The 17673-nt window shown below is 40.5% G+C and overlaps 1 protein-coding gene across 4 annotated transcripts in view; it reads left to right on the top strand.

Moving 5' to 3' along the window:
* The window catches only part of iqsec3a (IQ motif and Sec7 domain ArfGEF 3a), a 96532-nt gene that overhangs the window by 74070 nt on the left and 4789 nt on the right, over positions 1 to 17673 (top strand). For all 4 annotated transcript variants that reach the window (XM_071501563.1, XM_071501561.1, XM_071501560.1 and 1 more), the window contains 7 exons: positions 2235 to 2401; positions 5446 to 5585; positions 9095 to 9220; positions 9961 to 10060; positions 10204 to 10362; positions 12546 to 12638; positions 13140 to 13183. In XM_071501563.1, the coding sequence (XP_071357664.1) occupies positions 2235 to 2401; positions 5446 to 5585; positions 9095 to 9220; positions 9961 to 10060; positions 10204 to 10362; positions 12546 to 12638; positions 13140 to 13183 (829 nt within the window). The remainder of the gene's footprint in view (positions 1 to 2234; positions 2402 to 5445; positions 5586 to 9094; positions 9221 to 9960; positions 10061 to 10203; positions 10363 to 12545; positions 12639 to 13139; positions 13184 to 17673) is intronic.

Below are 17673 nucleotides of genomic sequence, written 5' to 3'. Positions count from 1 at the left end.
TGTTTTTTTTCCTCTGGTTAGTCATTTTTCCATGTCTTTCTGTGCAGGGTAAGAGCACACTCAGATAAAAAAAAAACAGCATAAATTAAGGTTTTTCACTGCATGGTGCTGCATTAGGATTCACAGACAAGGGTATAATTACTGGTTGCTGTCAAGTCACGGTTTTCATACACTGAGATGTGAATAAGCATCTGTGTGCAGCCCTGTAATTATCATGCTAAAACAAATACTGTATGGGGGATGAACACATATATATATGTAAATAAATGCTTTTCTGTTTATTTATATGCATTTATATCAAAAGCAGATAATAAAGCATGATTAAATTGTTATCAAACAAAAAAGTTGCAGCATTATATTGGACTAATTATTTCCTTGATTGAGATCTGATACTTTTATATTTTTATTATCTTAGTAGTTTCACAAGAAACTCCAACACTTTTTGTCAAACTACTATTTCCAGTGTCAATCATGAACCTTTAAACTGGATAAATTGTGATAATGATAATATGATAATATTGACACCCTGAGTGGTGTTGGCAGACTTCCTCACAAGCTGCACACAGCCCCAACAACCTCCACCAAAAAGGTATTGATCCAGGTCCAGGGTAAATAGATAGGCCCTGCAAATCACTTGCTTGTATGAGCTCACTTGAAGTCAACTTACATGAGCAATTCAACATTTTCAATTTTCCAGATCAACTCATCAGTTTCGCCCATTTGGATTTTGGGGGTGGGTCAGCAGGAGGACACAGTTTCGTCTTTTAATGAATGAATCAAACTGAGACTATAAAAGTGAGAGGGATGCAAATGGGATTTTGAAAAGCAGAATTGCACCACTATAAAGACATATTTTTAAAAAAAATGTGTATGAGAAGTTATGGACCTATTGTATTAATACCAATATGTGTCTTTCCTCAGTCCAGAGACATTAGGTTCCAATCATGTGGCTCAGTGGGTCTGCAAAATGCTGCTGCAGCCCCAACGTGGAAATTAAAGTAACGATTATAGTATACACTCCAATACATTGCCCACAGGGTCCACACACACACACACACACACACACACACACACACACACACACACACACACACACACACACACACACACACACCTTCTCATTCTCCTTTCCTCTGTATATCTCTGATTACTCATACACAGTGGATGTTGTACTGTTTTATTCATCCCCTAACCAGGAAGGATCCATGTACTTTGCAGAGACAGAAGCAGTTTATCCCTCGCCTCTGGGCACTTCTTTCTTTAACACACACACACATATGCAAACACCCAGAGTAGGTGTCTACAAATCTGTTAGATTCAGGGCTTCCATAACCACATGTCACACTTGCATTTCCATTCTCCGCCTCTCATATTTAGGGGTGTTTTTCGGGAACTACGTCACACTGAGCCTGGCCTTTGTAGCGTTCTCTTGCACAAAAAGTGCCTGAGTAAGAGATTTCATATTTCAAACTTCATATTTCTTCTCTGCGGCACAATAACAACCTGCATAAATCCAGCAGCAAGGTCCATAAATGTTGGAGAATGTTTGATTATGGCTAAGGACTCAGTGGATGTTTGTGTCTGCAGATAAACAGCAGAAGGACTAAACTTTGGAGATTATTTCATAAACAAAACAATTAGAAAATGATGGTAAATCACAGACGACAAAGCGTCTTGCACCCACACTCCCTTCATTTTCTCTGTAATTCATGATCCATGCAATCATCCAGTCCAGGGGGACAAAAGTGTTTATACAGAGAGTCAGTGTTTCAGCGGAGCACCTGCTGTGAGGTTCAGTGGTGCTGAGGGACAGCTAACTGCTTACGAGCCGCAAGCAAAATTAAAGCCATAGCTCTTGTTTCGGTGCGACACTCATGCTCAGCTTGTGTCAAGGCATTTACGAGCATGTTGTGTGTTGAAGGATGTCTTTAGTGTCTGAGGATAACACATTATCTATGTCTTTTCTTCCATCTGTTTTCCAATCCTATCTTCCCTCCTCTTGCTGTCCCTTACATTTTTCTAATCCATCTCTCTCTCTCTGTACCTCTCATCCCCTTTTTTTAAACATCCTATCTTCTTCCTCCCCCTCTGTCATTCCTCCATTTTCATGTCCTCCGTCATGACCCCAAACTATTATTTGAATCTACCCCCCCCCCCCCCCCCCCTTTCTTTCTTCTTCCATTTTTCCTTCCAATCTTCACCCTCCTCTCTCTCTGCCACCTTTAAACCAACAGCCAGCGCTACTGCATGTGTAACCCCGACGTGGTGCAGCAGTTTCACAACCCAGACACCATTTTCATCCTGGCCTTCGCCATCATTCTGCTCAACACCGACATGTACAGTCCCAACATCAAGCCGGACCGCAAGATGTTGTTGGAGGACTTCATACGCAACCTGCGAGGTAAGGGACACAGCACTGCATTCGCCTGTGTGTGCAGAGGCACATTAAGGGACTGAAAGTGACATTAATTAGTTGATGTAAGCAGCTCAAGCAGGTAGGTTCATTTTTTTTTAGGTGCATGTGTGTCACCTGAGAATCTGCTTTGAGGTAGGTTTTGGAGCTCGTAATAGCAAGATCATAGAGCACACGGGAAACTGACTCAGCAAATATAAAGATTTATGTCAACGCCAATCTCAGATACAGAACATATACAAATCAATTGTCACTAGTCTTTCTCCCTCACCGCTGAGGTGTTAATTTGATACATTCAGTTGGCAGAAATAAATGGAGATTATTTAGTGACTTCCAATTTCTATTTAGCAGCCACCAAGTGCTCTCTCAAGACTAATATCCTGACGGTCAAAAGTGGTGTTTCATAAGTCAGAAATATTTTGCGACCACTTTCCAATTGTTTGAATTTCACTAGATGAGAGAATACATGATAAGGGATTTATCTCTCGTGAATATCTCCTCCTGTGGCAGCAGATCCTTACATGAATCTGTGGAAGTGAGTCACACACTCACCCCCCCCCCACACACACACATACACACACACATACGTTCAGGTGATAAAGATTGAAAGAAAGGTTACATTTCTGTCCCTTCCCTTTACACATTCACAGCTCATGGTGACACCAACAGAAAGCCGCTGAAATTCTCCTCTCCCACAGTCAAACAGATGCTCATTCGCCGAGCGTCGAGGAAGAGACGGCAGCGCCACAGTTTTGCTCTCGCTCAGCGGAATCAGTCAAGGAACACTGAGGTCGATGCAGAACAACTTTAATAGATTCATCCAGACTGTTCCCCGCAATTAAATTAAGTGGGAAAATCAATTTCAGCATCTTACGCAAATTAAAATATGCCACTCTCTCTTGGCCTTTGTATTTGTCTTCTGCTCAGTTTACTGTGTTTTCCCCATCTCTGTATCCATTCTCTTATGTTTCCTCTCAGTCAGAATATTATGCTGTTTATTCAACTGCCTATCCTTGTTTATATTCTCTCCATTTCTCTCTCCTCTTTTCTCCTCACTCATGTCTCTCTCACACACTGACAGAAGAATAGTTCACTCAACTAATTGGCTGAGGTGAAATGCAATTATGCACCAGAAACCAATAGTAACGAAGAACCATAGAGCATTCATTATCACAATTAAAACAGACTGGCAGAGTCTGAGTTACTTCACAATGGGCCAACATAATACAAACCAGCTTCTGCCATAAATTAATCAAGGATGCCGGCTCAGTGAAAAATGAAAATTGTACGGTCTTAGTCTCTGGATCCTATATTTGTTTTTAGAGAGAATGTTGCACAGTGAGTTCCCTTCCCTTTTTTTAAGTCTTCCTGCGAGCAGGCATTCATCAATAGAACTTGTGACACGGCAACTTTACACTCAGAGATGATGGAAATAAGAGAAGACAGAAAGTGGCTCAAGCTACAGGGGAAACGTGGGTAAAACAAGACTGTAGACAAGAGTCTACATCCCATGCTAGTGGCTCTGTGAGGCTGCTTTTAGGCACAGTGATGGATGCTTCGAGCTAAATGCTAAACGTCACCATGCTAACAATGACAATGCAAGCCTGTTGATGTTATGGAGGTGCAATTTTCACCATGTTGCCATCTTAGTTTGCTAATTTCATCTAAAAACAAAGTACAGCTGAAGCTCATGGTGATGTCATTGGTTTTGTAGGTATTTACATATAAACGTATGGGATGAAATATAATTTTGACCTGATGATGATGCTACAAGCTATTACAATTAGAGGAACGTGACAGTCTGTATAAAACGTCATGGCAATCCAACCAGTAGTTGTTGAGATATTTCAGATCATTAAAGTGGTGGACCAACCAATTGACAATGCCATGTACATAGCCAGGCTGCTAGCAGGGGATTTATCTTTTTATACCATGTCAGAGAACAAAGCAACCCCTGTCCTGATTGTAAACAATGACAGACATGACCAGGATCCTCAGCCTCACAAGTATCAGACCTATGGAATTCCAAAATACTCAACATACAGGAATTTATTAATATGAAATCAATACAAGAAACATTACTGAGGTTATAAGATCATTATAGAAAAAAAACTCCAAAACAAATCACATTCCTCCATATTGCATAGAATAAATTCCTAGCACGGATTTAAAAAAAGGATAACGCATGGTCACATTACATTACATAATACTCCCATGGCACACCCATTTCATACTGCTATGTCATGCTCATATATCATATGGAAAGAACATATAAGGATAAGTTCATAGTCTTATGCAACTTACTTTCACACCCCTTAACTACTTAATGTGCAACGATGTCTCAGCAGTGTCCCAGGGTGCCTCACTGTCACCGCCATCACTTGTGGCTGCTTCATTTTCTCCAAACACACCCTGCCCCATTGAAAACTCAATGTACCACACTATGCGGTACAGCTGCGCGGATATAATGGGGAGCATCTCGAGGGCAACCTTTCAGCCTAATGACATGCAGCTCTACCTGCGTCGAAATGCCACGGCCTTGAACAAGCACTATGATCCAGACAGAAAGTCTTCTAAGAGCGAGGCGGGGCGTTAACCTTTCACTTGCCAATTAACCTCCTTTCACATTGCTCTACGTCATTACTTAATGGCGTCAATGAAAGACAGAAAGTCAAAGAGGTACGGCCAAGGAGACAGAAAGAGCTCTCTTTTGCTCTGACTGCTGAATTTCCCCCCCCCCCACTCTTTGCATGTGAAATAATGCAAAACAAATGTGTCCAGCACAGGCCTGTGCACGGTATGACGTATTTGAATTTTTTGTGCATGCATATTTGTGTGCTTCTCCTCCTGTGGCTGTGACACATCTCCCGCTGTATTAAAGCCAGAGTAGATGCACTTTGGCTGCCCTGCCACTGTTAAAAACAGCAGCCACTTCATATTCTGCCAGACGGACAGAGCTGTCTGGTGGAATTAAAAGCAACCACCCTGTGACATGTGTATATGTGTGCGTGATCAGCCTTTTCTCATCTTAGGTGTGGATGATGGAGCAGATATCCCAAGAGACATGGTGGTGGGAATCTATGAAAGAATACAACAGAGGGAGTTGCGCTCCAACGAGGACCACGTCACCTACGTCTCCAAGGTTGAGCAGTCCATTGTAGGCATGAAAACGGTGAGCAAACACACACATGAACACACAAACTTGTTTTATAATTGTGGGGAACACTTGTTCGACATTCTTTGGCCCTTAACCACAACTATCTTGTTTCAAGAACAACCCCTATCATCTATTTATACATACAGCAGATCATGTTTGCAGCTGCCTGGTGAACATACGATTCACTTTTCTTTACTAACTCACTTTATCCTCCAATGCGCTGCATGCTGTGTCGTTGCTAGCTGCAGGCTGTAAAACCAAAACAATTAGCTAAAAGACGCTAAAACTACAGAGCTGTCAGGAACCAGAGCATCGGGTAATAATTGTAAGGTTTTGGTCATCATGAGCAAGCCTTTTCGCATGACACCTAGAAATTTAATCCACTGTTAATATTAAAATATGGATTAGAGCAGCTTTAACCCTTCTGAGAGTAGACACGCACCTTAAAGTTCAGTCCCAGATGGTGCTAGGTTGATGGTGCAGACACTGTAAAACCCTCACCAATTGTTTGATAGAAACCACAGAATCAGTTTTCGAGTACACAGTTTTAAAACAGCAGTTGTAATACATCCAGTGGCCAGTTGTCCCCTCATCCCGACAATATGTTTTTATTACAACACATCTCAGGAGATGAGTGAGTTTCCAGAAATCCCACATGCTGTATTTAATGGGTTTTGTAGAGCAAGAACTCGCCACAAAAACAGGAATATGAGAACACGCAAATGCACACACACACACAGCTAATTTTTGCTAATTCCGTGCCAAGTCACTCACTCATTATTCAAGGCTTATCACTATCACCTAGCCTTAGTGGCGTTAGCAGAACACATTTATTAGCCATTAAATGTCTCATCAGCAGCTCGATCATTACCCCAGGTCATTACTCCAGCTCGATACGTCATTAACCACTGCCATCATTAGACTCCTTTTTTAACCGTTAAAGCTAAAGAGGCTTGGTCAGTGCACATGAATAGTGTAATGCAAGTGGCTGAACCCGACACTGGAATTTTTTTCAGTTAAGAATCAGCATCAACTTGTTGCAGCTGCAGTGTCCATTTGTTGTGTTGATATTTCTGTGCAAAGTTTTATGTGCTTCAGACTTAACAAGTCTGAGACAGACAGACAGGCAGAAAGAAGTGTTTAGCTTTATAATTGACTGATTACACTGATTCATGTGGGAATGTGCTGTCTGTGCTAAAATACTTAAACAGTATAGGGAATTCTACTGGAGTCTTATCGATACACCAAGGCCCTCCAATCCTTTATTTATGAACTAGATAAAAGTTGCAGAGTTTTTCCTCCCATAGACTCTTCGATATTCAACACTATAAGACATATTACATCCACATACAAGAGCTTTTAGGTTTCTTGAAACTAAATTACAGAGTTAACATCATTGGTGGTTTGAGATGTTTAGTCATACTAGCTCTAGGGACGGCAATGTTGGTCCACTACTTTATATTTCGTTGCTGAATTAACTGGATGGCCATACAATTTGGTAAAGACATTCATGGTCCCCAGAGGATAAATCCTACTAATTTCAGTGATCCCTTGACCTTTAATTTAGTCCCACCATGAGGCTGACATTTGTTGTTTTGACTGTTGACAATGAGATCCAATTATTGGACCACATTGCTGTGCAGAGAACTCCTGCACAGGATAATTAAATACCTGCAAAAGAGAGTGGTAGTTAGCAAATGTTAGCATGCTAGCACGCTAAATTTACACATACACACATAACACATTGTGTAACTGTGACTTGTTTACCAACGTGTTACATGCTGCTCACTGTCCATCCACAATATGAAAGGACTTTCATTTCAGTATAAATCTACTCTTGAAGTACTCCTTAAATGTAATCTCAATTAACTTAAAAAATGACATTGAAACTCTGACATTGAAAAGGTTGCCTGCATTTTTTTTTTTTTTTTTTTTTTTTTGCTGCCCTGTGCCTTTAAGTGTCTCTCATTGATGGATGAGTCGCCATAGGATAACAGAGGGAATGTTGTCATAGCCAAAACAATGATGAATTGTTGTGACAGGAAGTGACTATTGCTGCCCATGGGAGCTGTCTGCCATAAAAAGAAAAGACTTAGTATTGCTAAGGAGGGAACTTTATCTATCATAGCAGGAGCAGGTGTCAGAGTCCCCGTATTGTGGATTATAAACTTCTTATCTACTGTGCTTGGAGGAAGTTGCCCAAATGAGAATGATTTTTCTATAATGGGTTTTCTCCATAGCAGGGGTTTGGTTGGTGTAAATATTTGATGACTTGATGAAAGCCAAATAACAATCCGTCTTGAATGTGATGAAGTAGCTTTACATCCAAAATGTTTGCTCCTGTTCAAAGTCCCTTAAATATTTGATATGGATTGCATTTGTATAATCAGTTTTTCTTTAGTCCTGCAATTAATTTGTTAATGAATATGTTGGCAAACTCTCTCCTGTCAAACAGTTTCTTAACAATCCTGTCAGGAAAGGACTGTTTTTTTGTTTTTTGTTTTTTTGGAAGGAGCAGAAGGCATTTCAGGCTAATGATGTCTTTACATGTTTCTGACATTAGTGTAATGAGAAAGCAGGCTGCCTGTGGCAGGCTGGGCGGGAGCCTGTGTACCCTGCAGTGATGAGCGAGAGAGAGTGAGAGAGAAAGAGACAGAGACTGTGTGTACTCAATGCATTGCAAATCATCCACAGGGAGCTGAGGGAATAAAAATCGCATAGTGAAAACTGAACAGAGGCTGTGTATATTTGTATTATATCATAAAGACAGGATCAAATCCACATCTACCCACTGCCATTCAGCTGTTGTTTGAATTCCTGCAGTGATCGAACACGGAAAAGCTGGATGAGACAAGGCAGAGAGACAAGAGTGCAAAGGGGCGAGAACATGATTAGATCACTCTCTGAAGGCATGAGACAGTTTCTGCAGCGTAATCTGCTTAAACTTGGAAAAGCACTTAAGTCCAAAAGGAGAAGCCAGGCCTCCAGGGAAACAACTGCGGCATTTTGTAAACTTCCAAGACGAACCCATAGAAACAAAATCTATTATTACGGCACTGTAGAAGATAATATACAAACAGTGAACACCAATACTGATCAGATACTGAAGAGGACCAGCTTGTAGCAGACTATAGCAGCATGCTGAAGATGAATCAACAACCAAAGGAAATGAGAATACATAGCTCTCCTCCATTCCCCATTTACTACCTACCTAAAAGAGTTTATTCATAATTACATTTTATCTTAGATCAGAGTTCATGTCACTAATTTGTCTCAGCTTACTGAGTCTAATGAGTACCTCCCAGCCTTTAACCCCTGTGAACAATATGTACTTAAATACTCAAGCCAAAATTAATTTGTATTCAAAGTCTCCCTGTTTTGCTGCTCGAGTCCGTCCCCCCCCCCCCCCCCCCCCCCCCCAGTTTCTCTGGGGAGAAAAGTGGCTTGGTGTCTTCATCTGGGCTTGAATGATTTTTAAGCCTCAAGATCTCCTTTTACCTGGATGTGTGTTTCTGTGTCTGCAGGTTCTCTCTGTCCCTCACAGAAGATTGGTGTGCTGCAGTCGGCTTTTTGAGGTGACAGATGTCAATAAGGCCCAAAAACAGGCAGCACACCAGAGAGAAGTCTTCCTCTTCAATGATCTCATTGTGGTGAGTCAACAAAACAAGTAATTGGTAGCTGCAGGAAAAGGAGGTTAAAAGGCTGATTTTGAAGTGGGAGGCAATAGAAGTTATCTTCCAACATCACAGTGGAATTCTGTTCATTTGGCACTTAAAGTCAGCGGTGCAATACACTCCAGCGAGACGTTTTCTCCTGACAGCTTTGAAAGTGGGGCAGAAATTGTCTTTGAAAAATTTTTACTATGGAATTAAAGTGATGGGGGCTTTTCTTTGAATTTGGCCCCTGTACTTGCAGCTCGAACATGTCGAGAACTGTTTAAAGTGCCGATGTGATGTACTGGTTTAATACGCCTTGCCTGGTAAATTATGCCCCACCGTTGCGCTGCAAAACAGACGCGCCTCATCTTTCTCTATCTGGAAGGTCATTCAATGAAGAAGCTCCAGAACATCTCTAATCAATCCTGATATAACACCTTGCTAAGGTGTTTTTCATACAAATTAGAGCACTACGCACAACCCACAACACTTTGAAGATTGTAGCGTACATCGATGTTGACTCCATTGGCTTTTTGAATGTATTTGAATTATCAAAGAGTCGCTCTTTCCGAGCTTCCTCTGAGGATCTTCTGTGATATATAAATCTCATTGACAATCAAAAAGATTTTAGAGAAGTGTCAAGAACATCAGCCAAAATAATTTAATGGGCACTGCTGTCATGCAAAGTTGTTACTGTAACTCTAGGCTTCTGATTGTTCTCTCATTGTCTGCAGATCTTGAAGCTTTGTCCAAAGAAGAAGAGTTCTGCAGCCTACACTTTCTGCAAAGCTATGGGCCTACTTGGCATGCAGTTCCACCTGTTTGAAAATGAATGTAAGTCACACTGTCTTAACTGCAGATGGCTGGTGTGAAAAAGCTAATACACTGCATACTGTGGACTGAATAAAGGATTTACATGAACAACTTTCAAGCATATATGAAATATCTTTCTAACTTTTGTCTTCTGTGCTCCCCAGACTACCCTCATGGCATCACCATCCTCTCGCCTTTTGGCTCAGACAAGAAGCAGGTACTTAACTTCTGCGCCCAAAGTGCTGAGGAGCTGCTGAAGTTCGTAGAAGACCTGAAGGAATCAATCGCAGAGGTGTCGGAGATGGAGCAGATACGCATTGAATGTAAGTGTCAGCTATGTACCGTGTTTGTTCCCTGAGGTAACACAATGAAAAAGTCTTAACATCGTTGTTCATGTTCTTATCAAACATGTCTTCTAGGATCTTCCATACACTGTAGTCTTTTTCATAATGAACAAACAGATTCTGTGCCTCAAAGTAGGCTGAAGGTTACCAAATGCAAGACAAACAAATTAGCTAATAATTAGTTTTGTTACTCCTAGGGTTTGATTGGTTCATTAACTTGATGTCATGCTCTTCGGTTCCTATTTGTCTTGTGGCAGAATGCATGTGTATTTGTATATGTGTTGGGGTGCCCACCAAGTGAAATGTTTGCATGTATTCCTCCTGTGGCAAGGCACCCTGAAACAAAAGAAGGGTCAACATCCTATTTTGGACCTAATCGATAATCTCATATCTTGGAAAGTTGGGGGACTACACTGGGCTCTTAGATACTATTGAGGGAATCAATAGGTCCCTTAGATAGGACATGAGTCAGGAGTCTGTCCTTTGTTTTGTATTATTCGCTAACTTGTAGTCAGCATCCCCTTCTTGTCGGTGGAGACTGGCTTTTGAATTTTGCTTTGGTGCACTGCAGCTCAAACAGACTGCAGGAGGGCAGTGAATCGGAGGTGAAAAGAGGCCAGTTTTCCTGAAAGCAGCCAGGCGTCTGAGTTGTTTTTGGTTCGTGTGCAAATGAAATTCTTCAGACAATAAGACATGCGCATACTTAGACACACATGGGAAACCTGAATATCCAGAGCCTGGCTCCTGCCAGTGGGCATCAAAGAGAGCATCCCTGCTGGGATTTGACGCAACTGCACTACCCTTCACAGAGAGGGAGGGAGGGAGGGAGAGAGAGAGAGAGAGAGAGAGAGAGAGAGAGAGAGAGAGAGAGAGAGAGAGAGAGAGAGAGAGAGAGAGAGAGAGAGAGAGAGAGAGAGAGAGAGCCAGCTGCCCAGGAAGGGCAGCCAACAACATATGGAGAGAGGCAGCATTTGACAGAAGGAAGTTATTTCTCTCTCTCTTTAGAGTGGAGCAACGACACACTGCAACTGTGCACAAAAACACACACAAAGTTCACATACACAAATAAGAATGCATGTTGGAACATATTAGTTAAAAAAAAGACAAACACAAAAACACATTTGTTCTCAGGACACAATATAGGATCAAAATTTGGAACAAGAAAGAGTTCTCTCCTCTACAGGCTTTATTGATATTGTAGTAAACATGCCTGCAGCAATCTCAATTATGTTTGGGCTTTCCCTTTGTAGAGGTTGGAAGGAGAAATTACGGTTTCTGTTTGTCTGGGGGTGCTTTTTTTTCCTCTGCGTCTGGCTATTTATATTGAGGAAACTACATACTGGAATTGATCATTTTAATTCAGCCCCAAACTCATTCTTTACCACCAGAAAAAACATCTCAGAGCACAGTATTTCTGCTCCCTTCTAAACTGTGGTACATGTATTTGTAATGTAGGCTTAGACATTAGCAGTGACTAACTAACTGTGGTCTATTCCCCTGTTTAACTTAATAAAAGTATATTTCAATTGGCATTGGCAGTCAATACCAGTTGCACTTTCTCATTTTTTTATGAAGTTATTACCAGTAATATTATTAAAAAATTGTGAAATTATTAGGAAAATACAGACCTGAAAAACAAAGTTACTATTGCATTTATTTCTAGTTCAATCTGAGCTTTTTTTTTCCGGGATATGAACTAGAAAAGGACGTTTGTGTTTTACTTCCTGTCAGATTTTGGTCACACTTGCAACCAAATGAGTTGGAGGACATTGTGTACTGCAGCATCAGGGTCTCACCTGGCAGTTGTGAGGTTCAGTATCAAAATTAGAACGCAGCATATTCTAATTTTGTCTTTTCCAATCACGATAACAAAAACAACATTTAGTCATCAGGAGTGGAAATGACATGCAATTACCATCAAGTGTGGAGTTTAATTAGGGAGATGGAAAGTCATGTTTTCAGCTTAGAGAAGAGAGTGGGAGGGCAAGAGCTACAAGAGCCTGTGTGTGTGTGTGTTTGTGTGTGTGTACGTACTTGCTTTTGAAATAAAGAATTATGCTGGTTAATTTTGTCACTCTTACCGTCACCATCTATCTATCTAGCTCCTTTGCTCTGTGTCACGGTGATTATGATGCATCGTCTCCATCTTCTCTTCTCCGCAGGGGAGCTGGAAAAGCAGCAGGGAGCCAAGACACATTCAGTAAAGAACAACGGCACACAGCTAGAGCTGCGTGGCAAACAGGGCTCCCCATCAGGTGTGTGTGAGTGTGTGTGCACTGTTGCTTTTTAATTTTAAAACCAACTGCAGAGACCTTGCATTAATGTGCCTGCTGTTGAAAACAAAGTTTGCCCCGCTGCTGTTTTTATGAATCGATCAATAGGAACGAGACGACATGGAACTACCTCTAGCATTTTAACATGAAAAAAAAAAAAAAATACTGGATTGTGAATGTTGTAAATTCAGTGTTTCTAAAGCCTGTCCTCATTTTAATGAGCTCACTAGCTAGGTAGCCAAAGCCAAGTCCATGAGTTGGCTGGAAACCATATTGAGCTGACCTGTTCTAAAATGAGAGCCATGTAAAAAGGGGGTCAAAGATGCATGGGATAGATATGTACATGATAATGTGCTTAAAGACTGAGGCTCTAGAGCTAGGTCCAGGAAAAAAAGTCAGTATCCTAAAAGAGGAAATGACAGTTTAACACAAACATTTTGCTGCCACTTTTGTCCCCTTTTCTTCTGTTCTTCCTGCCTTCAGGAAACCAGGATGTAGATGACAGAAGCGGACACAATGCAGTGGAGGTAAGTGCTTAGTGATAGGGCCATGTCCCAAACAACAGGTAAGTCAGAGCAGTGAGAGTCAGTGCAGTGTGTCGTTATCATGGCAGGATGAGATAGGAATCCCCAGGACTATCAGGACTGTCATATTGTATATCTAGCACTAGAGGCGTCAAGCAGGAGTGGGTGAAGAGTGCATGAGAGAGTGAGTGGTGCTGGGTGAAATGCTGTGGGCATGTGACTTAACCCGACCAAATTAACTATTAGATTAAATGGCTCCATTGTCATACAGAAGTGAAAGATGGTGGTTTGGGGAAATTAATAAAATCATAATCAGAACAGGTTCTACAAACTGAAAATGCATCAGACTCAGAGGCTTAAATATCATCTCTGAGCCTAAAAAGGAACAAGTTGTAATTAGTTTCACAGGCTCAGGCAAAAATTGTGACTCCTTTAGGGCCTCTCAAGAAAAAAAAAAAAAAAAAAAAAAAAAAAAGAGGAAGCAGCCATTGCTAAAAGTAGATGAGGACATGTGAGGAATGCATATACTGTGTGTGTGTGTGTGTGTGTGTGTGTGTGTGTGTGTGTGTGTCCACATCCAGCACTGAGACCTTAATTAACACTGTAACATGCAGGCAGATAAATTTAACACTCATTTGACCCGGAGTCGTCACCTCCCCACCCCTTGCCAAACTTCTCGTGCAAATGTTTTGTGCAAGCTGAACTACAGCACCCATGGGGCTTTGCAGTTACTCTTCTGGAAGCACCAAATGACCTTTCCTAGTCCTGTCTGTGGCAGTGGAGTTGGGGGGACAGGAGTGAAAAGCCAAATACACAAGGTCAATTTGACATGTAGGGGCTTTTTAATTAATATGTTAGGCTGTAAATCTTTACTGAGGAGCTGGTTAGAACAGAAGTAATCACATATACTTCAAACTAAAAGGTTTCACAGTCATTTCATCTTCATAGCCATAAATGCCTGTAGAATGACAATAATTACAGCAGCGCAAACACGCCAAGGGACATTTAAAGATATAAAAATAAAAAGGATCTTTATTGTGCAGTGGAACATCTCATTTCATGCACACAGGAGCTCTCGCTCTCTTTTAGCACTTTGGGTGCTGATAATAGGAAGCTATGATCAACTTTAATTTGACAGGGCTTGATAGCCTCTGTACATTAAGATCAGAGGTTTTATAGATCTCAGGCTGCACCACTTAATACAAAAGCCACTAACCACACCAGCGAGAAAAAAAAAACTAAAGAATAGAATAAAAATGTTATATCTTCGCCTGCAGTATAGTTTTAGTCAATTCCAAATCAAAAGAGGATTTTTGTCTCTTGCTTATGTGGGGCTCGCTTGAGGGCTTTCCCTCACCCCTGGTTTTTCACCTCAGGTTCTTCATGGTTGTCTGAGTTACCTTCACCAGCCATCTTCTCCTCTGCCATGCAGCCTAGAGTAAATGTCAGTGGCTGGTGGGGAGCTATTAGCTGTCGAAACTCATTTATCTTGGAAACCAGGAGGGTCACGCAGAGAAATCCTGCTCATACTAGAGGCATGATCATAGGGATGTCTTAACCCCACGGCAAAGTGTTAATCATAGCAGATTTGATAAGTAAGATGTTGAGAACCTAATGTTAGATTCTGGCTCATAATAATAATAATAATAATAATAATAATAATAATAATTATAGTCTATGCTCAAGTTTCAGAAGTGCTGTTTGGTTGCAAAGAGTTGTAAGAAAATGAAAGACAAATGTGTCATTTACATGTTTTGTTTTTGCCCCCACTAGCTGTTAGTCATCGTGATTTAATGAGGGCTGTAACCCAGAAGGGCTGAGAAACACAGTTCTTTTGTAAATTTGGTCCAAAAACATGGCCGCTATCAATCAAAGCCAAGGGCGGGGAATGGCAGGAAATTAGCAATAACTCATTAACGATTTGTCTAATCATCATAAATCTTGGTAGATATTTTCAGGTCATGGTTGGGAATAGGCCCACCAAAGCATATTGAGCGTTACTCACAATACTGATTGATGAATGTGGGCGTGGCCTAATCATCAATATTTGCTATCTTATGCCATTACTCATTTTGCAGTGAGCTGGAATGAGCTAGAGAAATGAAACCTGGCACCATAACTTGAAAATGGTGCACAAATGCTTCCCAAAAAATATGATTACAAACCGCCTGATGGTGGCGCTATGTTTATATATTTGAAAGGCCAGTCCCCCCACAGCCATATGACCTAAAATTTGGCACAGATATACATCTCAGAAAAACAGGATTTATCTCGTTAATTCAGGAAAACAGGACAGGAAACAGGAAAAGTATTTACTCTTACTAATCCTTTTTGGAGGAAAATATTAACAGCATTCTGTAGAGCACAACAAGGTTAGAATCTGCGAATTGCTGTTTGCAGCTCTAGTTTTATTTAGCATTTTGTGATTCATCGGAGTCACCTTTGATTATTACTGAGTTCACAGCAATTAAGATTTATGGGCAGCAATGATTTGGAAGCTTTGTTTGCTTTGGTTTTTTGTCTCCCATAGTCTACTCCCTACCCTCTAATTGATGGAACCTGAGAGGAGGACTGAAGGGACTAGTCCTTGCTAAAAAATGAAAAATAAAGTCTTCTGCATGTTAGGGTAGAAATAAAAAAGCCATTTAGCCTATGTTCATATTTATAGTCAATATTCTCAATATGCTAGAATTAAACATCAAAGATAGAATCATGCCCAGTGAGGATACAAATAAAGTTTTTATCTATCACGATGTCTTCATCAACAAAAACTAAGAGGGCTTTTTTGTGGGGTTAGTGTGTATATTTCAAGCTGAGGAACCTCTGAATTCATTGTGTCCATCCCCCACCTCTGAAAACCATCTCTACACCCATAAAACGGACGTAGTAATAGACAGTCAAGTCAGTCAAAAATACCAATAACATGGTGGAGTGCATGTTCGTCTGTTGGCTTGTGATGTGTAAAAATGGCCAAACATGAAACAAGCCATCTTCACAGAGAAGGAGAGGCAGGCAAACAGAGGCTGCTGTAAGCTGCAGTCCTTTTAAACCATGACAACTTCTTTCCAGGTGCAATCAGTCCAGCTAACAATCCACCCACTCTGTCCACCAGCTTTACGCAGCAGGATCAGTGGGTGGCCTCGTCAGAGCAGAGTAATGTCAGCTGCTTCCCAGTGCAAATTGCATGTACTGGATTTGATTCATAAGCAAAATGACAGTGAGATAAAAAAAAAAACTGTCACACTTAAATGCTGCAGTGTAAAAAAAAAAACAGAGGAAGGCTGCAACTAATAATTTTTTTTGTTAGTGATTAATCTGACGATTATTATGTTGAATACTCGATCAGTTGTTTTGTCAAATGAATGTCAGTAAAATAGTGAAAATGTGTCCATCACAATTTCCCAGAACCCTAGATGACACTGAACATCTTTGCTCGTTTTTACCAATCAATAGTCCAAACCCCCATTTCATGAGACAAAGAACAGCATCAAATCATCACATTTGAGGAACTGCAACCAGTACATTTTTGGCATTTTTGCTTGAAAATGGCTGAAAATTTGCTGAAATTACCAAAATTTCTGCTGATTAACATCTGAAAAAATATATTGGGAGTTTTTATTATTGCCTGATATTGTATTTACAAAATGATCCGTAGATTAATCAACAAGGAAAATAAAGTTTAGCTAGAGCCCTATTATGAGGACTAGCTCAAGGGTGCTGCTTATGCTTATGTAGTCTTAATTTGCCTGATTGATAATCACAGTTAATATGGAATTTTTTTTGTGTGGTTAAAATGCTTGACTTGGAGCTCCATGAGTAACGGTTTGCCATTTGATTAGCACAGCATTCATTGACAGTCAGCTTAAAGGAATCCCAGAAATAGCCTTATTCAGAAAGGATGAAATAGCCCATGGGTTTTTGATTAATTTTAGAAAGCAAATAACCAAGTCTGGCAACTAGACATTGTTTTACTGTGGAGGACACTTAAGTGAAATTCTTTATGTCATCTGTGGAACAAAGTTAGTTTCTCTATTGAGAAATCAAACTTTTGAAAGGGAGCAGAATGTCATAGAAATCCTCCAGTCTCGATCTAAAGAATGGGAGTACCTCAGATACTTCACATTATAAGTCTATTATAAAGCAGGAGAATTAGCATTGACCCTATTCATACAGTCACCAGTTTAAAGAGTTTTAGTGGGAAAATATATAATTTTTTTCTTACATTCTTTTTTGACGTACCAGCAGTTGACAAGTTAGTTTAAAACTAAGATCTTTACTCAGAAATTTGCAGCAGTCTGAGGAACAACCTTGACTGCTTTGAAGTATGGAGTTAGAAAAATAATTGTAGCATACATAGCTTGTACCATAGATAGCTTGTATGGTAGCTAACGAGTCAGCTAGTTGAAAGAAAATATGTTACATTTTTCATATTCTTCACATACAGCTGTTTCTTAAGTGTTTTCCCAACACAATATTGAAATGAAATGGAGATT

Source organism: Trachinotus anak, unplaced genomic scaffold (genome assembly GCF_046630095.1).
Source record: "Trachinotus anak isolate AG129_WGS33_773 ecotype Australia unplaced genomic scaffold, CSIRO_AGI_Tana_v1 ptg000018l, whole genome shotgun sequence".
Taxonomy (NCBI): Eukaryota; Metazoa; Chordata; class Actinopteri; order Carangiformes; family Carangidae; genus Trachinotus; species Trachinotus anak.
Note: the sequence above shows the minus strand (reverse complement) of the source record. Positions and strands in the feature narration are given on the sequence as shown.